The 21,691-nt window shown below is 40.9% G+C and overlaps 1 protein-coding gene and 1 long non-coding RNA gene across 7 annotated transcripts in view; one reads left to right on the forward strand and one right to left on the reverse strand.

Moving 5' to 3' along the window:
• Positions 1-16,922, reverse strand: part of PTPRZ1 (protein tyrosine phosphatase receptor type Z1) — a 138,315-nt gene extending 121,393 nt beyond the window's left edge. For 5 of the 6 annotated variants that reach the window (XM_038184355.2, XM_038184362.2, XM_038184344.2 and 2 more), the window contains exon 1: positions 16,528-16,922. In XM_038184355.2, coding sequence (XP_038040283.1) covers positions 16,528-16,585 — 58 coding nt within the window. In that variant the 5' untranslated portion in view covers positions 16,586-16,922. The remainder of the gene's footprint in view (positions 1-16,527) is intronic. The other variant, XM_038184369.2, reaches the window with a different exon arrangement.
• The window catches only part of LOC140001551 (uncharacterized), a 30,471-nt gene continuing 9,917 nt past the window's right edge, over positions 1,138-21,691 (forward strand). Inside the window, exons 1-3 of the long non-coding RNA XR_011806846.1 lie at positions 1,138-3,643; positions 6,723-15,997; positions 19,290-19,375. This is a non-coding gene — a long non-coding RNA (uncharacterized lncRNA). The remainder of the gene's footprint in view (positions 3,644-6,722; positions 15,998-19,289; positions 19,376-21,691) is intronic.

Raw genomic sequence — 21,691 nt, forward strand, 5'->3', positions numbered from 1 at the left:
TTAACAATCATTTTCATGATTTATTTGCAGCATTGCCAGAACATCCACAGAACTCTAGCTGCCTTGGGACTGCATGCTGTATAAACAGAATGTAAATGAAGATCTCAGAGATGGATGTTTGCCATAGGTGGCATGTTAAAATTACCTAGAATCTGCAGTTCAGGACTCCCCACCTTCCTTTCAGAAAAGAAATCCTTGCCACTAGAAAAACAGGATTTTCTGAAGGGAAATCTGGGTCACATGCACATGTATGGTCCAGGAAGAAGAGGAGAGGACAGGGAGTGTGCAAGGTCCCTTATGAGTAGGACATGAGAGGAGAGCTCATGTGCCAGACACAGAAAAGGAGCTGAGGCAGGGTGGTAGTGCAGGGGGATGCTACTTCCCCAAGCCCGGCACTGCTCTTCTCATTGCATCACTTCTCACTGCAAGTGTCAACAAGTGTTTTCTATAATTTGTTTATTGTGTATTTGCTAGAAGTATTACATAGTGTTACATACCTATATGTATTTAGAGATCACTGTTGTGATCATGCCAAGAAAATTGTACAAACAATTCCCATTAAAAACAAATATATGCAAGGCTGCTCTTCTCTTGCTTGAACGGTTGTTTTTTCTGTTGTGATGGATGAGCATCTCATAAACTGTTCTGCATTAGACTCCACCTGGCTGCATTTTTTAAACAGAAGAAACTAGCAGCATTACTCTCTTCATTTTCCCCACTATAAGGAAGGAAGAAAGGCTTTCAGACAGCTGAGAGAGAAAGCTTGGGATTCAGACACTTCATTTCATCTCTCTCTGGGTTTGGGGATGTGAAGCCTATAAAAGTCACAGTAGGAGTAGTTGAACTTCCTTCTCCAGCCTCCTTTTGTAGTAGTTACAAAAGGCAAGTAGATGTAGACTACAGCAGCATCAAAATAAAAAAATAATGATAATAAAAAAATTGAAATAAACAGAAGCTGCACCAGTGCCAGATATCTCATTTGTGAACTACCTTCCTTCCTTCCTTCCTTCCTTCCTTCCTTCCTTCCTTCCTTCCTTCCTTCCTTCCTTCCTTCCTTCCTTCCTTCCTTCCTTCCTTCCCTCCTTCCTTCCTTCCTCCCTCCCTCCCTCCCTCCCTCCCTCCTTCCTTCCCCTTTCACTCTTCTTTTCTTCCATTTTCTCTCTTCCTCTCTCTATATTTCTCTACTGGATTTCAATGTACTTTGGAATAAGGATTCTGGAAACTACATTAACAACACCTTTTTCTTGTCAGTAGGACTCACCACTTTTTTATGGTTTTCAGGATATTATGCCTGTCTGCCTTCTCCTACACTTCTGGCTATACACAGCATATAAATATTAAATTACAGGAATTAGATAAAACAGAACCATGGGTATCCCCACCCAGTATGAGTGCCTTTCTTCATGCTGACTTCCAAATGGGGACTGTGAGGTAACAGGCCTTGTGGCAATCCATGGTGTCCGGTATCTTTGGGTCATGAGGTATGAATTTCCCTTTAGGAATATGGTCAGAGAGGATCCACTGCAGGATAAATGCTCAGACCAGTTGTTTTGACCCAAGTTGTAAAATGGAAATGTACATGCAGCCTCAGCTAAGTGAAGCTATACATCATTGGGAGGGCTGTGCTCATGCTGGAAGGGCCATCTGTCACCAGAGGCAGCCCCTTGCATGCCAGTGCTCACATGGTAGTATCTGTGCACCCTAATATTTATGTAGTTCTTTTGTTCCTAAACTGACTTAACGAAGTATGGTGATATTGGTTCACACAAAACACTTCTGAGTTAAATACTGCTATCTCTGTCTTACAGATGAGGAACTGAGACAGGCTTACTCCATACCTCTTCGAAAACCTTGACTCACAGGACTGGCTAAAAAAAAAAAAAATGCTTCACCAACTCAACTTCCTTTTATGCTGAACAATATTTATTTATTTATCCATTTGTGTATTTATTTCCTAACAGCTCTTCCCATCTTCTCTGTCCCATCAGCTTCTCTTTCTGTATTTTACTACATTTCTCAGCTCCTGTGTGTAGGTGTCATACTGATGTTCTGTTTTTGCGTGGTAACTTACAAAATGAAACCCTGATCATGGACAAGCACATTAGTTGTTATCAATATATAAATGATAAATGACAGCAATTTGCTGATTATACAGCATCTCCAGATGTTGGTTTCAGACCAGATCCAGATTTTTTTTCTGAAAATGCTTTTAACAGGCACATATTTGCATATGACAGCACTATACTAGCTTAAAATATCCATGTATCCTTAAACTATTCTATAATGCCTCTTTATTTTCTTAAAAATTTATCATTTTCTTTCTTCTATCCATGAATAACTGGAAGTTATTTGAGGAAGTGTACAAAGTTTCCAAGCAAAGACAACACTATTTTATACTGAATAACCTATTAAATTTCAGTTATTAGAAAAAAAATCAATAAATTAAGTAAACAGTTTGATGGATGCTATTGCTGAACCCACAACCATTGCTACTCAAGCAAAGAAAACAGCTTCATTTATTTTGCTTTTGGAAGACACAACAGCAAAATCAACCTCCCAGACTGCAGTTATTTTTTTTACAAAATATTCCTATCCTTGAAAACAAAAGATTAAGCTTTTAGACACACTTTTATCATTGTTTTAAAAATCTTGACTTTTTTTTAATTTATTTTTAATAATTTTATTAAAGCATCTATGTCAGAACATAGGACAGATCAGAATATTTTCATTGAGTTCATGTCTAGCACTGTATCAGAATTTAGCCTTGTAATAGCATAGAAATAAAAATAATAAAATATGTGAAGAGGGCATGAAAGTAAAATTCTCCAGTTACATCTTATCATCAGACCATAAGTACACATAACTGCAGACTTCCTAGAAATTCCATAGTCATTTATGCAATACAGAGATACTGAAATGGCTTCAAATCGAGTTTTGGAAGGAGCAATACCGAATCTTTCTCTGGCCCTGTGCCACGGCAGTATATCTAGCAGTTTGCAGTTCTGTCGCTGTATCTCTCCAGCTTAAGTCACGCATTTATTTCCTGCTCTGGAGTGATCAAAGCTTTTCCATCTAAAATGGAACACCATCATTGCCAATTTCAAAGGTTTTTAGGAAGTTACTTTGTAGATTTAAAATCATTAGCAACAGCCTTAGAAGATATAACTCACTAGATGAGCATTAAGTGTTACACAAACCTTAATTAATTATGGGTTTGACTAAGCCTTTAAGGTTTGGACTGTATAGGGAGTGGTGTAATATGCTCCACCTCAGCTGAAAGCCTTGGTGATATGGAGCTTTTTGAAGTCTCAGTGACTCACTGGAGAAATGAGCCTGTTGTCTCCATGCCATCTAAAGCAGCTGATTTGTTACAGAAAGGAGCACATGCTGTATTTCCTTCCAGGACACTGCAGCTGCTGCTCACTCGGTTGCCATACCTGCCTGAGGCAGAAAATCTCCTGGAATTTCAACAGAGGTGGTGTAAATGCATCCAGTTCCTACACAGACTGAGGATACAGCCATGCAGTTTTCTTTTCTGGGAGTGATACAGTGCATTTTTGTGTTTGACTGGCTCAGTTTCCACAACACAGAAAAAATAGGACCTGGTCCAAGACGAAAGATGCACAGACTTCATGGAGCAGGGGTAAGTAGCCAGCTATTCAGAGATGCCCAGAAGACCTAGATAAGCATCAGACCAATACATCCAGGAGATATAACAGCATTCTCAACCAGGTTTCAGAACTCCAGGAGACGACAGAAATCCTGGTGTTTTTTTACATTGGATAGTAGCTAGACAAAAGACAGAAATAATCAAACTGACAGGGACTGGAACCCCATGTCTCACTCATTTCACTGTGAGACATAACCCAGCATGGTCCAACTGCTGACCCAAGGCTTTAATCCAACCTACAAAACATATTTTCTGGCTTGTCTCCTCTCCCCTGTCTCAGAACAGCTCTTCCAACAGTACAGGCTGTGTCTGAAGCCAAATGCCTCCATCCACATTTGCATCCATCCCAGCACAGAGACATACAGCCACAGACAGAAAGCAATGTGGGGGGATGTGGTGGGGGGAAAAGGGAGGGGACAACCACTGTAGCAATATTAGACCTAGGATTTGCTGTTTGCACATGCTGTAGTTGCTGCTTCTGGGGAGGGCAGTGGCGGCACAGTGAAAAAATGAGAGTGAAAATCCAATCAAATGCCTGAAAATGCTGAGCTGGAGCACCTCAACTTCTACATTATATTGGACAAGTTAATTAGGTTTTTTCTTTCAGACTTTTGTATTGTTCCCATTTTCAGCCTGGGTGGACATCAGCACCATTGCTCATCTTCAACAGCTATGCTCTGTCATCCTGTGGGTAACACAACTTTCCACAGCTGTGGTTCAAAATCCCTTACACAGGAAAGGCTTAGGATATCAATCTCCTCTTTCTTCAGCAAATCTTTTACTATTTGATGATTATGAAAAGTATCAGCATCTTATAGCTATTTCAAGAGTAGCAAGATAAATCCTGAATTTCAAGATGCTTTTTGTCAAGTCTAGCCATGTAAAGCTTGGACCTGATGACCTTTTGAGGTCCCATCCAACCTGGGCTGTGATTCTACATGATTCTATAAAGATGTTTCAGCATAGTTATTCTCAATATGTAGAGGCACTAAGAGAAACTTCCCAGTTTATTCCTTTCTTAATGCTTTATTATCTATCTACACAGATCATTATTCTATCATCCAGGCTTGCATGTCCCAATACCAGATGTGCTGGCTGCTACAGATCCAGTCCAGGTGCCTAAAACTCTCATGCTCTATATACATGTATGACAACCAGGACTCCTAACCCAGCATTTTGAGTTCTGTTACACAATGACTAAATTTCTTCTTTGATCTAACCCAAAAGCTACTCTGAGTGGGCCAGATTTCCTAGTGCTTTCAAGAGAACACCAGACTTCAGGGGACCAAGATTTGGTATGTTTAGAAAAACTCTTGCATATCCAGATAATCCTTTAACTAAAGAACAAAAAAGCCCTCAATAAGCATTGCTTTTCCATTAAAAGCCAGATTACAGTTTTTTCAAATGCACTGCTTGCAGCAGGGATAAAATGTGTAGATCATATTAGAAAAAAAGCTGATTAATTCTTATCACCTTATTAACCAACAGCAAGAATATATTTTCTGGTTGTTCCATGTACATTTTCTTCTATGTTACTCAACTGTACGTAACCTGAAACTATCCTTTATGCATCACTGCCTCATCATCTTCACCTTATTTAGCTGAACCTGTCTTCTTCAATTCAGCATGTCAATAAGGGCATTTTTAATCTGCTCTAAATTGCATTTACAATTTGTTTTCATATGATGTATCTCTTTTGCCATTGCAAACATTTAAAGTGTTGCAAAAGCTAATCAGATTAGATCATTTAGCATGTGCACATATTCCTAATGAACAACACATATTGATTCCTGCTGGCATCTTTCCCTCCATGAGTATAGACACTCAGACAAATCTTTAGCAGATTGTATGTCACAGTCTTATCATCTCTCACAGAAAGGCTGGAATTTCCCGTACAGCGAAGACTAATGCTACATGGAAACATACTTCTTAGTATTATAAATTCCACAGCTGATGGTACAAATCAGGAAAAAATAGAAAATATTGAGGCCTATAGGACAGCTTCCCAAAATCTTTTTTGTGTGGATGTGTTTTTCACCAATGGATTAAACGAACAATTTCTGCTCTGGGATGTTTTTAATTATTCCTGAATGAATATGGGTCCATACCACGGGGTCCATCCCTCAGGAGCAAACTGCTTCAACCTGGCTCCCCCATGGGCAGCAGCTCCTGCCAGGTCACCTGCTCCTGAGTGGTCTCCTCTCCACGGGCTACAGGTCAGGCCCGGAATCTGCTCGGGCAGGGGTCTTCCACAGGCGGCAGCCTCTGTCAGTGCAGGGCCACCTGCTCCACTGTGGTCTCCTCCACAGGCTGCAGCATGGAACCCTGCTCCACCATGGTACTCCATGGGCTGCAGGGGGACATCCTGCTTCACCATGGTCCTCACCACAGGCTGCAGCAGACTTCTGCTCCGGTGCCTGGAGCACCTCTCCCCCTCATTCTGCACTGACCTTGGCTCCTGCAAGGCCATTCCTCACTCCTCTCACTCTCCCAGCTGCTGTGTGGTGCAGCATTTTTTTTCCCTGTCTTAAATATGCTCTTACAGAGGCGCAAACCATCGCTTGTTGGCTCAGCTCTGGAAAACAATGGGGCCCTTACCAAACATGGGGCAGCTTCTAGATCCTTCTCACAGAAACCACCCCTATGGCCCCCTGCTACCAAAACCTTGCCACGTAAACCCACTACACTTATACAGCATGTAAAATTTACAAAATGCCAGAATTTGCCAATGTATCCTTTATTCAACCCCCTTATGCATTTCAGTAAAGCTTTTCAGCACATGATTCTCATTCTGAACTTCCCCGTGAAGCCCTTAACCCTCCCAGTCTACAACATCAGTTTCCACTTCCTTGGGGCCTCCCATTAACAGTGTTTACATTATGCTGATTGATTTGGAAAAAGCAGCCCACTTCTAAGGCACATTGCAACTGTCCTGAATTAGAAAAGAATCAGTGAAACATAAAAAAAGGAAATGACTTGCACCAGCACGCTATGGATATTTATGGTAAAATCCCATTTCTACTGCACTGACTCATTTTATTTGTCTCTGTAGGCATCTGAGCCAGCCTGGGCTTCATGGGATGGCTCTACAGAATGAGTGGACACCAGAAACTGAGGAATGTCCTTTCCCCTTCATTTCCTACAGCCTTATCCCTTGAGAAAGTGAGAACACTGCCAGTTCTTAAAGATGTTCCATGAGCTCATATCTCAACTAAACCCCTACCTTCTAAAGTCATACAATGACAAGAGATTTCAAATAGCTTTCTTACTTGGTGGTTGTATAAATATTTAAAATGGCAAACTGTTAACAAACTGTTTGTTTGGTTTTTTGTTTGTTTTCTGGATAGATTGATGACATTTAATTCTCTATGTAGTTTGAAATGCTGAGTGGTACTCGAGATGTGAGTAACCACTCAGTCCCCAGTAACTCAGCTTACAAATGTGTCAGTCTGGAGCGAGGAAAGGCCGTTTGCTGTTGCTTCAGCCATGGGCAGCTGGCTGGCACAGCCACGTGCATACTGCTCAGCTTTCTCATCTAGCACAGTTGAAACAGTAAGATGGTACTCACTTAAAGTGACTCTGAGGTCACTGATGCAGTTCTGTTCCTACCTATTTTTCTATTGCAGGAGCTGCAGGTGCTTCAAGAAATGCATGGAGCTCTATACAGAAAAAATAGTTTTTTTCCCCTCCTATTGTTTGCATTGGAAAGACTATCTAAAAATTTCATTAATTGAATGGGTAGGATCCTTCTTCTGGTTTTCAATTTAAATTTGCACAGGGCCAGTTTGTATCCTTTTTATTTATTTATTTTTTCCTCAGCACTATCCCATAACTTGAACAGTTCTTTTGGATCTTTTTATTCCTGATGCTCATCCAGGATTTATTCAAGCACAGTTCTGCTGATAACTCCAGTATGATCTGTGTACCTGCAATGACACAAACCTAAGGTGTGTAAAAAAGATAACTTGCTTCCTTGGGATTTTTCTGCAACAAGCTACTATTGCAAGATAAATGACATGCAAAGCCACAGTCTAAAAATCAAAGGAAATTACAAAGAAGGAGGGAGGCACAGGCCATACAGGACTCATTCTGATCTCAAAACAGATGATGGGTTGTGTGCTGACCACACCATGTACCATGAAACATCCCCCACACCTAACAGCATGCTCCAGTGGACTTGGGGAAAGAATTCTGCAACCTGTCAGGAAATCCAAACCTGCCAAATCCCAGCCACACACATCTACCACCACAAGAGCTACAAAATGAAATTATAGAAACAAATGAAATACACTTGGAATATGTATTTTTTCCAAATATCTTGAAACAGATATAACACAGTTGGTCAGTTTGGGGATGGAGCTAGAAGACAAACTGCCTGGGGTAATATCAGATCACTTTTATAAAGCCAGCTGTTAATCTGATCATTAGCTCATTTAGTCCAAGGAAGCAGCTGTCTTTCTTTTTGGGAACTTCATTTAAAATCACGGAGTCTCACATGTAAAGCCAGCACAGAAATAAGTGTCTCTCTCTCAAACACTGATTTTCAAGGCTTCATTTGCCCTCAAAATACTGGCTTTACCTTTCAAAAAGCTTTCAGTTCTTCTACATAAGCTGCCCCTGCAGAGCACCAGAAATTGTTATTTTCCAAGGCTTTGACAGAATTTGAAAAATAGCAGCATATTTCAACAAATATTTTTGAAGAATTGCAATATAAAACAGCCTAAATCTCAATGAATTCAAAATTAATTTCCTAATAAAATTAGGAAATTTTAATTTTATTTTTATTTATTTTTTTTTCCAAAATTCTGTTAGGGCATTTACAGAAACCTTGATCTTCATTCAAGATAACTTTGATTTCATTTATTTCTTTTTCAAAATCTTTTATTTACAGCTTTGAAGACCAAATTTGCAATGCTATTTCCATACGCTAAAAGTACTCTAAATATCTCTTATTTCCCCCTTTCTAATGCTATTATTTAATCAAGTCTTAATTTCTTTTACTGTTATCCTATCTCAGTCAACAGATAAATAAGCAAGTGAAGATGGATACCTCTTCAAATACTACCTGTTTTATATTTCAATCCTCAGGTAATCTAGTATGTAGTAGAAATCTTTTGGATTGAGCAATGAGGATTAGAATTCAGAGTCAGAGTGCAAACAGATATACCTCCCCTAAAAACTCCTAATGAAATCTCTCATTAGTCAGGTGAGCAGTCCTAATATCTTCAGAAGGAATACTTAACTCAGCAACCCCTGGATACTCATACACCCATGGACTTGTACCAGCCTTTGAAAAGTAGAAGCCCCTGTAGAACATCTAAGATAGTGGTACACTTGTTATGGGGTTTTCCTTCTCAATATAAATATTATATATATATATATATATATATATATATATATATATATATATAAAGTCAGGAATGTACATATAAACTGAATGGTTATGGAACTAAAGCAAATGATCAACACATAAAACAAAACACCACCCTTTAGAGCACTGTGTTAACCCATCTGATGGAGGAGCGACGGATGGAGTGTATATTGAGTTTAAAGGAGTAAATCTTATTTACATTTAGTGTGCTAAAACAGAAAATGAAATTGTTGAATGCTATCTGCAAAGTAGGATCTCTAAAATTTCTACATTACACAGAGAATTTTCTGGGCAACTAATGTCTATAAATTTAGCAAAATATCTTCAGGACTTTTCCAAAATAGTGAATTACTTCATCATGTGAGACATAAAGGGCTGTAGGAGAAAAACATATATATATATATACCTTTTGTGTCTCTCTAGATGCTATAGAAATCTAGAGAAGTAAATATTGTTTGTTATATGCTAAGTAGACAAGCCATGTCTAGCCCACCTTTTAGCTGCTGAATCTGAAGCTGCAGCATAAGCTGTGTATTCAGGAGACCTGACAAAAGCCCTGATGTGAGACAGCATTTAGCTGAATTACCTAGCTGTTAGGCACTTGATGTAGGCTCCAGAACCTTGAAGTTCAGACTCCTACACTGTCTTTAGGTGAGCTGGACAAAGTGCAGTGCAGTAACAAGCAAGTTAGTGCAATAATGAGCTACTGGCTTGTCCAAAGGGCATTCAGCTGCCCAGAACAGCTAATGTAAATTGCTGAGTAGGTGGAAACATGTTCTTCTTTGGGATGTTGGGTCCTTCATAAGTGCAACCTAGAATGTACTCCCAAGAGCGTCTGTAACTTGCAAAGAAATGAGGAAAAAGAACCCTTTTAAGAACACAACTGGGAAGAAAAGCAGTGGTAGTGATTTATACATTGTATCCAGCAGCAGATAATGAAATACAGAGTGGAAGCAGGGATAATGTCTCACATTTCCTCCCTTGCTGTGCTATCCTATTGGTGCAGAGACCTGTCTCCAAAAGCCTGAAGAAGATGCTTAAGGAACATTAAGAAAAATGCAAACTTTTGTGATATGCTTGAAATCTTCTTTCCAAACTCTCCCAAGCTCTATTTCCAGCTCAAAAAAAAATCTGAAATGGATGTGATTTCCACCTGATTAGCAACCTTCAGTAGATTCCACTTCAAGATCTTGTCCAGTACTCCCTCAAAACATTTTGCTCTCACAGCAACCTACAGCAGAGATTCACAAATCTATCACCTTTTGAAGGAAGAACCATCATTTTACTTTATTTTATTTCATTTAATTTTTAAATTTGGCTCCTACTGCCTTCATTTGTTGTCCCCTTGCACTTATATTAGAAGAGTCAGTGAAGAATTTATTCCCATCTACTCTCTTTATCTCTCTCATGAGATCAGAATGCACTATAAAACAAACTCTTTAGTTTTCTTTGTTCTCAACAGGGAACTTAGCTTATTTAGTCATTCGTGAAAATAAATACCTGTGATCTTCCCCACTGATCTTCTTTTACTCATTTCCAAGTCAACTGTGCCCTTTAAGAGATGAGTGGAACACAAGCATACACACGATTTAAGAAGCGGGTTGGCTGCGGCTTTATGCAGTGGCATAACTGATATAGTTCTTCTCCCTGTGCTTTCCCTGTGATTCCTAGAATTTTAGAATTTTACTTTTTTTTTTTTTTTTTTTTTATTTTTTTTAAGGCAAAATTCTTTAGCTTAAACAAAAACACGAAGAGCCTCTCATTTGACAAAACCTAGTGTTTGGAGATGGAAGATATAGGTAAAAACCCCTTTAGCTCTGAACAGGTCTTCCCTCTAGAATGTATTTCCTGGGTAAAATACCTAATCACTGAGCAACAACATGAGAAGACAGAGTCATCACCTTGTCCTTTTTCTTAAACAGAAATTGCAGCAGATCAAGACACCTGATCTTATCAGGACATAATTAGGGAAGCCTTATTAATTTAGGGGTGGGGAAAGTCATCTGAAAGCATATTTGGTTTTGAATCCCAGTTAAAGTTAGGAAAGAACGATGGACTGAGAAGTAAACAAAAAGGTCACTTAAAGGTACATGTATATGCAGAAGAGGAATTCCCCCTGCCAGAAAATTTCCCTGGAAAGCCCTAAAGTTACTAGCTGAGTTGGTGAACTTTTTAATCAAAATTGTGGATTCAGGAATCTAAGTTCCACTAGCATCCTACTTTCAGTGCTGAGCTGTCTTTACCAGATGTAACATAGTGTTTTTGTTATCCATGGGACTTTTACCAGAATAAGGAATTCTGGAACTAGCTAACTTAAACAACAGCTCCTGGAGTCTTTAATTAGTAATGAAACATATTAGTTGCTAGGGTGAAATATAGCTACTTCTGATAGAACAAAGAACACTTAAGTCTAACTATGGTTCAGAAGAGAGAAACAATAGGAGCTTCTGAGAAGCATGCCTCAGCTATAATACTTCACAATGCTTTAAAGCCTGCACTTTGACCAGAGTCTCGTAATAACAACCTGTGAAGAAAAAAAAAGTAATATATATATATATATATACATCTCTATTTCATTTCTAAAATCTCCACTGAATCATTCATTTCCACCTGAGCTTCAAGACTGAATTGACTGACATTGGTATTTCATATTCAACAAGCAACCTGGACCATACCTTTCCTCAAAAATACTTCACTGCCAGCAGTTCCTCTACAACCTGCTGGAGCCAAGTTTCTTTTACAGCCTCCTTGGAAAAAAAAAAAATCTTTAATTTAGTGGATTCTGTTTATTTAATACTTTAATTCCTTTTCTTCCTGTTGATTTATCTTTCTAATGCAGAAGCTTTGACTTGTATTGAAAAAGGTAACTTTTGTCTTTATGGGAAAAGAAGCTTATTGAATAGCCAAAGGATGTCTCATACAGGAAAGCCACATAAATGGTGCATGAAGCTGTAAGAATTGTGCTGTTAAATGGGAGAAGGGGGCTCCGGAACTGCTGCAGACTTCCTGGCCCTAAGGGGAATACTGAGAAGCTCTGCACGTTTGAAGAGGAATTGAAATTGTCAGCGAAAGAACAGAATCTGTTCACTCTTAAATTCCTAATTAGAGAACTCATAGTGGGAAGTGACCACTTACATGATGAGCAAAGAGAATGAAGGAAATTGCCTTCCTTAAAAACAGCAAGTGTCTAAATTCATAAATTATCATCCTGGTTTGTAATCCAGATTATAGCTAGAGAAGTTTCAAATTGTCATAGTAATTTTTTATATTTCATATAATTTCTCTCCAGAAAGGAGTATATTTAGAGGGGAAGTAATGACAAATATAATTTAGAAATCTTTCCTTATATGTTGTATAGATTAAACACTGGAAATTACAGCTTTATTTTAGATATGCCCCATAGACTTGTGTGGGTTACAGTGATGTTATTTTTTAACTGTCATTGATTTCTGTATGACTTTTCATACCTGTTAGTATTTGAACCTAAACCAAATCCATACAGTATATATAGATTTCAATATATATCATTCTCAATGGTACATAAATACAGAATATATAGATGGTTAAAATGGATATTTAAACAGTCTTCAGATTCCTGTTTTGTTTTAGACTTATGTTTTACATGTAGGACTAAATTTCTCTCTAAGAACTATGCATCATCATCCAAAGGAATGTTGTCTTAATTGTAAAATATGCTAAAGCATTAAAAATAAAGTACAGTAATATTACTGTGCTATAATTAAGTCTGAATTATGTCAAATACCTGGCCTACAAAATTACTGACAAAAAAAGAAAAAAAAGAAAAAAAAAGAAAGAAAAAGAGAGATTAGAGCTAATAAGAAGGCTCTGATCCCTTATTCATTTAACAGACTAAGGGATTATTGAACCTAAATGTGCGTTCATGAGAATGAACAGAAAGCCTAATCAGATTTAGAAATCTATGCCTTAGTTAGGGCCATCCAATAAAGAGAAGAGAAGTTGCTTTTCTTGTTGGCAGTGAGATATATGCTGTCTGCTAGCGTGGAAATACAATCCTGATGTCAGCTTTATAATAAAAACTAGAATACTTAGAGAAACTTTACTACTTTTCTTGTGAATACATGGTACTGGAATGCCAGAAACAAGCCAAAAAATGAGAGATTTTCTCTAGAGAGTGAAAAATTAAAGTGAAACACAGCTAATTAAACAATTCATAGAGTTTAATTAGCTGTCTTTTGAAAGGCAAAATGCTGGCTGAGGTCAGACAGTGATAGTAATAAGGTGTAGATGAGCTAATTTGGGTGAGACTTTTTACATTATTTGGGGAAATTACCCATACATTTTCCTAGTGAGAGCAGGGAATATTTTTTAAGTCTTGCCTAAATATTTACATCTCTTTGATTCAAATTTAGCCACAATTATAATGTAATTTGTTAAAACATGTTCTTTTTTCTATTAATATTTTCTTGCCTACACAGATTCATAAATAGCCTACTTATTGAAAAAAAAGACTCCAGATATTTTTCCTAAAGCACAATGAGACAAAAGCTACAAAAAGAACATACCCCATTGACTTTAAGTAGGTTATACAGAACACATAAGCCAGGGCGGAATTTCAAAGGCTATTTTCAGCCTGAAATATATGTTGAATAAATGTAATTACAGATTCATATACTTCTCATTTAAAAGGGAAATGTAAAAAACAAGTGGATTGTCCACAGAGTTTTTTTTCTTTAATTTAGGAACAGAAAAAACTTCATAGGAAATCTCTTTCTAACTACACAGTACTGTTCACAAATAATCGCACAGGACTTCTCATGTGCCCTTACTTGTGGCTGAATAGCATCTTACTCCACAAGTAGTTCCATTGAAGTTCGCTGAATGGCACTCACTGAGAATACTCGGATAATACCCTGCTCCATAAATAATTACATCAGTACTTGGCTTCAGTAGCACTGTGGAGGAAGGTGCTATTCATATCTCAGCAGGGTTATTAGAACCAAGCCCCTAAGCATTTCTTCAATAACACAGAGAACGAACTGTCACTGTCTTGTCATTTCCAAAGGAACTTTTTGCCTCAGTCTCCTCTAATAGTTTTTTCATCAGTGAGGTTGATTTGGCTTTCTTGTCTTTTCTAAACTCATATGAGACTGAGATTTTCCTGCTGAGCCTCCCAGAGGCAATAGCAAAACTCCCAAACAGATTCACTAGAAAGAACCTCCTGTACAGCTCTCTACATGACCAGCTGAAAACTCAACAACATTTTTTGAAACTACAGGCAAACAAGGCCAGGATCGACATGTTGCTTTGCCTCCAGCTAGTAAGCACAGTCTCCAGAAAGCAAAGGCAGATTGCCATGCTCTTCAGCAAAGCCCCATTCACAGAGCCCTGGTTGTGATGTGACACGGTGTCATCTGTACCAGAGATGCGTAATGGTAAGAGCCAACCTGTCTGACCCAGTTCTCCTCTCTCACCAAGCCCTACAAGCCACCATTTATTTCATTTTATTTTTTTATGAGAAAATAAAAGAAAGTATTGTCAATATTCTAATCAAATGTTTAATCCTATGGACTAATCCTGTCAGATGAAAGCACATTTACTTAAGGAGAGATACTCAAGGAGGAACATATTCAAATGAAATCTGACTAAATCTGACTAATAACCTGCACAGGGTGTTCACTTTTGGGAACAATCGTGCCATTGAACACACTGAGGAGGCTAGCTTGTGAGTCTTCAGAATGAGCCACCATTGAAACCAAATCACACATCACATCTAGAAAGGGTGTCCCTTCAGGTCAGGTTTGAAACCAATAGCCTGTCAGTCCAGAGGGGGGGAAAAAAAAAAAAAAAAGGTAGTTGCAGCTTGTATTATACCTCATACGTGAGTAAGAATATTGTATTTTCCCATAGTGACAGAACCTTTAAATTAATGAGTATAACATACACATGCGCACTAAGTATTTGAATATTACACTGTACAAAAACACCTAATCTCTAAAAAAGAATAAGATGAAATTATTAACAAAATAGAAGTTTCATTAGAAAAGTTATGTTTGTGTCCTGCATTGTTTACGGTGTGCTAGGATTATTTCTACATGAAAGGCAGTCTCCAAAAGGGAATCATGGTGTATTATGCTATGATCATAACACGGTGTTCTGATCTGTACGTGAACATTTTCATAATATACCTCCATACACATATACAGACACCTGGTAATTTTGTCCCTTGAACAGTCCTGAGAGTACATCTGATCTTAGGAAACAGGCTGGCAGGATAAGAAAGATGATGTGAAACCTCCCCAAAAGTTTTAAGATAAGTCACTCTTTGCCAAACCAGCACGAGAGAAGCATTTCAGTTTAAGTACCCTGTTTTTAGAGATAAGTAAATTTAAAAGTGATGTTAAAATGTTACCAATGCAAGAATCATATATTTTAGTTTAAGGTCAGTTACATTCGTATTTATAGTCGAAATATCCCACTGAACTTTCAGACAGGGGGTAAAAACGTTTTTCAGAAGTAATTTTTGCCAAGGAGCAGAACTCAGCCCGGACTTGCTTTCACTCAGTCACCTAACCCCGATCTTTGTTTATAGAGCATCACGGTTTCAGAAGCAGCACCACCTATTGGGTGGAAAATGTAGGTTAGCGTCTACTTTATCACGAGAGACCTATTGTAAAACTGGTTTTGTATATCATGGGCTGAAGCTTTTAAGTTCCTCATGCTTAAATACAAGCGATCAACTAGTATTTTCTAGTGATCTATTTGACAGAAGCATACAAATTCAAAGCAAACATTCAGCACAATACCAACCCCATCCCTTAAGCTCCTAATATTTGGCAAAGTATTTAAGACAGCACTTCTAGCAGCATCAAGTGACTCACGCTGGTTGTAACAACAGCGAACAACAGAGCACTGCATGATTTTATGAGGCACTCCAGTTGCACAGATCTCAATGAGCTGAAAATTAATTTGGTTATGTAAGTAGCCCTCCTAAAATCTATATATGAATCCATACTCTATGTGGAATCCATGTCCCGTGTGAATGAATGAATTATATTTGGCTTTTTCAAGGCAGCTTTATCTCTTTTGAGGGCAATCGCTGACGTTGCCAGTTCTTGGAGAACAAGTCTTTTGATTTTTTTTTTTTTTGATTTTTTTTTTGGACTGAAATTTTGCACCCATCCCCGGTTCTCTTCCCAGCGGATCGTGCGAGGGGCAAAGTCAGATTTGGTGCCCCACGCGGGGCAGCCCGGTGCCTGCCGGTGGGTCCCCCGGTCCCTCTCGCCACCCGTGGGTGCTGGCTCCTCCGGGGGGGCTCGATGGGAGCGGAGCTTCGGGGGGTACCGGGGACCCTGCATCCCGGGACGGGGGAAGCGGTGCCACGCGTGGGGCGGCGGCGCGTTCCCACGGCCGGGGCTGACGCCGGGAGCGCTCAGCACCAGGGATCGGAGCGGGGAGCAAAGTTGGTCGCAAACCCCTGGGGTTAATTCACAGAAATCGCACTCACCCACTCTGAGGATACAGACGAGCTGGATGCAGGCAACCAAGCGCCCTAGAATGAGCATGTCCAAAACCGTCCTTTTCCCCCCCTCCCTGCCTGTCCCTCCGTCCGTCCGGCTGCCTCAGCCTCCTGCCCTGCTGCCCGCCGGCTCGCCCAGCCGCACCTCTCCCCACCGCGGGGGGGGGGAGCCGGCAAAGCTCCGCTCCGCTCCGCGGCCGCGCCCGGCGGCCGCCCCCAGGGCGCGGGCGGGCGGGGACGAGCTGCGGGGAGGGGGGGGGGAGACCACGGCTTCAGCGCATCGCGGAGCGGCCGCGGGTGCCTGCGGGGGGGAGGGCGCGGGGCGCGGGTGCGGATGCTCGGGAGGCTGCGGGTGCGTGCGCGGAAGGGGGAGAAGCTCTAGGAGTGAGGGGGGGGGGTGAAGGGGAAGGGGGGGTAAAGGGGAGGCGGGGACCGCGCTTTGCTGGGCGGGCGCGCACGTGTGCGCGCGGGGGAGTGCGCGTGCCCGTGCGCGGGGGGGTGGTGTGGGTGCGTGGGTGCGGGAGCGGGAGCGGGGGGGGGGCGAGGGAAGGGGCTGCTCCCACCTCAATCCCCCATCCCACTACCTTCCCTCCCCCCCAGCAGAATCTATTACTGGAGGGACACCCAGTCCCCGTCCCGTCCCCCCCCGGACGCCCCCACATAGACACAGCCGTTCGAAGGAAAAGTTTATTTTTTATTTTTTGGCGGGGGTCCTGGGGTTTCAGAGGTCGGTGGGATTAGGAGCGCCGCGACCCCCGGCTCCGCGGAGCCTCGCAGCCGCGGCAACCCCCGGGGATGCTGCAGGTGGCGGGGCCGGAGGAGCCCCGTTAAAAAGCCATCGTCGCCGAGACGGCTCCCGGCGGTGATTTCAGGGCCCGCTTTTGCTGCTGAGGGCAACGGTGCGAGGCATGGCAGGGAGCTGAGCCGGGCTGGAAACGCTGCCGGCCTGGATGTAGGGGGCGTTTCTTCGCAGGCTGCTCGCCGAGCCGGGAGGCACGGGTGCGTGTCCCCTGGGAGCTGCAGGGGGAGCGGGGGAAGGGGCTGGAGCAGCAGGATGCCATTATCCGCCTTAGAAGTGGGTCAGGGCGCGGGCACTGGCATCTTTTCTTCGGGAAGACAAAACAAGAGGGGAAAAAAAAAAAAAAAAGGAAACAAAACAGGAACAAAAAAAAAAAAAAAAACAAAAAAAAACACCAAATCAACTCACAAACGAAGCCCAAAGCACCCAAACAAGAAGCGTAAAATGACCCACTGGGAACCCCAGTCGAGACACTCTGAGCTGGCAGGGAGCAGCCACACGGACTCCGGGCTGAGGCTGCTCTGCCCTGGCCTTTCCAGCACCAAGCTTGGGTGTCCTGGTGAAAAAAGTTGATTGTAAAAGGCCTCCTAAAAACTCCTCTGCGTATCCCACACAGGGTGCTAGAGACACCACTGAATGGTAGGCTAATAACATATATCCTCATAGAGCCTCGAGAATAATAACTTGAGGCTTTGGGACCATGAGATGACACTCATGATCCTCTGCTTCATCCCAGGGCTGCTGAGGTGCAGCCCGGGGGCAGCGTGAATGGTTTCAGTGTTTGAGATACTGTTCCCAGCTGAGTGAAACTCTCTACTCTGCACGGATGTGATGCGACTTTTAATAGTGGGCAACTTACATGTGAAAACACTCGGTGCTGTATAGGTATGCTGCTCTACTGGGCCTCATAGTGGTTGGGCATGGGGGCTGCTGCTGTCAGCTTCTCCTTCAAGGAAAACAAAGAAAAAAACTGCCAGTTTTTCATTTCGATGCCCACCTGCTCTACCTGGCTGTTTGGTTTGGGGTATTAGAGCTATCTTGCAGTGAAGCAAATTGGGAATTTCTGAGTGAGCAAAAGTTGTAGGAGAAATTGCCGAGATGTTCAAGCAGTTGATTGTATTTGAAAATTTGTATTTGAAGATTGTATTTGAAGACTGGATGTGTCTTCTTAAGCAAGGTCAGCATCTTTCAGCATCTTCCATACAATAGAGGCTGATTCATTAGAAGATGCTCTGAGTGACAGTTCTTGTTCAACATGTCCGGTATCATGGCAAGAAATAAGTTCTCTGTGCTGATATCCCCCAGCACAAGATTATTCTAAAGTTGTCCTAAAGGAAAATGTTGTTAATCAGCTGATTTTAGTGCTTTTGAAAGAACCCAGACATCAGGAAACCACTGTAGTAACTTCAAAACACATAGATGCGCAAAGAAGCTCAAACACAGACAGGTGTATGCAAGTTAAAATATTAATACCCCTGGATGGTATATTCAAGATAAACACTAGCTCCAACACCACTTCAAAATTGGCTCAGTTTCTCAGTAGCAATAAGAATCATATTATATTATGGAGTGATATATATTAAAATGATATTAAAATGCACAGGATAAAGTTTACAGTACTCAACAACTTCCAGAACATAGTATGGAATAATGAGTTATTTTGTTAAGAGCCACAGATGGTAAAGGAGGAATGTATTCGGTCTCTCCAGAGATGCTTCTTCACCATCTTACTTTTTACGTAGGTATTTTATTATGGCCAAATGCAAAGTAATATATCTATGAATATACAATGCTGCCAAGGTATACATCCACTTGACTTTCTCAAGCTGGTGGGTAGACATAACTGGATTATGTTGCTTGTGAGTATGTGTGAGCCTGCAGAACTGTCAGCCCTCCTCTCCATCCTGCTAGGGACCACTTTCTGAGCAGTTTGGTACCTTTTCATCTGCAGGTTTTCAGCTGTGGTCAAAGCTTTGTGACCATGCGACAAGACAAAAGAATCACCTCCATCAGCTGCTAAAGTGGTTATCTGCTCAGGTAAGTATTGGAAAAGCTTTGGATAGGCCAGTGTACTCCCTTTCTTACATGATTTCTTTGAGAATTCACTTTTATTTACTCCACAAATCCAGTTGCCCATCATAAGCACACAAACTGAACAGCAACCACAGTGCTCATAGATGGCACAATTATTTCCTAGTTTTCCAAAATGAATTGCCACACAGAGATAATCTGGCCCTGACATAGTCTTTTTGCCAAGTTAACTTTCCTCTTCAATAGGTGATACACTGAAATATTTTACATGGGGAGTGACAAACACTCAGAATGCCAGCCTCTCCACCATTTGAAATCTTTACATCAAGAATTTAGTGTCCTTAAAACATGACCACAAATGTCTGCGCTAAAACTGCTTGTGCAGTTTCATAGCCTGTACCACAGAGTGCCTATGTTTTTTTTTTTCAGAACAATGTCAATTGCTTGTTGCATTTATTTTCTGCTTCTCTTGTGGTAAATATTTTCATTTTCAGTAGCCTTTGATATTTGTCAAATTCTTTTGGGGTTTATTTTCTTTTCCTTTCTTTCCGATATGAAGGTTGCACCACCAGCATGGTATGTACAATACAGTAGGTTAACAAAGAATCTGGTGGTCTTCTATTTTTAGTTTCTAGTTAGCTGGAGAAACCCAAGTTTAAATTCAAAACATTAAAAAGGTAGATGTGAAAGCTGTATGTTGTCCTGGCAATGGTTATAACTGCCATCATTAGGAGTATCACTGAGACACACGATACAACTGCAAAACCTCAAATCATTAAGTGCCATGTTTAAGTTAAATGTGTTAGAACTTTCTGATCAGGCTACTGCTTTTACCAAGAGTATCTAATATTAAATGCCCCTTGACATGGAGGAATACTGGCATAGGATCTCTCTTTTTTTTTTTTTTTGGTAATAACATAAAACATGGAAAGTGAAAACAGTATTTTTATGTTCCTCAATTTTGTTTGGCATGTTAGCAGAGATTCAAGATAATTAAAAACTTATTAACAAAGAGATAAAGACTTTAAATATATATAATTTAAGGGAGTTCTATTTTCTTAGAATCCATGTATAGTTGTATTGTTTTCAGTTTCAGGACTGGTCTGAGTCATTACTCTCCTCAAAGAACACAGAAAAAGAAGAAAAATGGTGATACTGAACCACTGATTTGCCCCTTTACTAAACAAATGTAACCAAACAGCTTCTCAAAGCTAAACCCAAGGACAGTAGATGGTGTATATTTTCCTCTCAGAAAGAGATCAGGGTTTGACAGAAGCCAGGTGCTATCAGAGCTGGGAAGAGCTACGGGAAAGATGAAGTCTATTCAGGCGATTCAGTTTTATTATTTTACTTCTCAGTAAGAAGCAGCTGAAAAGAGCTAGGCTGTTATGTGCACTAAAGACAACACAGCTTAAACCTGACTTTTTTGCAGCTCTCTGCCTGGCCTAGCTTTGGGAAAGGCTTCAATATCATCTCTTCTGGCAAAGTGGGTGATCTGATGAAAGGTTTATGGGCTAGAAATCTTAGTTATCTGTTTTTCTCAGACTTATCAGTTGATCTTGAAAAAAAAAAATATCTCTGCAAACTCTGTTGCCTCTTCTGGCAACAACAGCCTGTACCTAGCTGATACTTTCAGTGTGGAACAGCTGCCCCTTGTTAGATCTGTTATAGAACAGCTTCAAACCTCAATACTTGCTGAGCAGAGTGGTTATAGAGATTAGTAGCACATGAGATGTAAGAAATGCTGGGCTGAAATGCAAACACTGAACAGATTATTTTTATATATATGTATGGTGGGCAGGTGGGCAGCCGAGCTCCACCACAACCATTTTCTCACTCCCTCCTCCTCAGAGGGGAAGGGGGAGAAAATCTGATGCCAAGGGCTCAAGGGTTGAGATAAGGACGGGGAGATCATTCAACAGTTATCAAGACACGCAAAACAGACTCAGCATAGGGAGATAAGTAAAATTAGTAAAATTTATTACCTATTACTAACAAGCTAGAGAAGTGAGAAACAAAGGAAAGAAACTAAAAATATCTTCCCCCATCCAGCCTCTTCCACCTCCTCCCCCCAAGCAGTGCAGGGGAACAGGGAATGGGGGCTGTGGTCAGTCCCTGACGCTTCGTCCCCACTGCTCCTTCATGGTCACTCTCTGCCCCTGCTCCCTGTAGGGTCCCTCCCACAGGATGCCGTCCTTCCCAAACTGATCCTGCATGGGCTTCCCACAGGCAGCAGCTCTTCAAGAACTGCTCCCACGTGGCTCTGTACCACGGGGTCCATCCATCCCCCAGGAGCAAACTGCTCCAGCACGGGTCCCCCAT

Source organism: Anas platyrhynchos, chromosome 1 (assembly GCF_047663525.1).
Source record: "Anas platyrhynchos isolate ZD024472 breed Pekin duck chromosome 1, IASCAAS_PekinDuck_T2T, whole genome shotgun sequence".
NCBI lineage: Eukaryota > Metazoa > Chordata > Aves > Anseriformes > Anatidae > Anas > Anas platyrhynchos.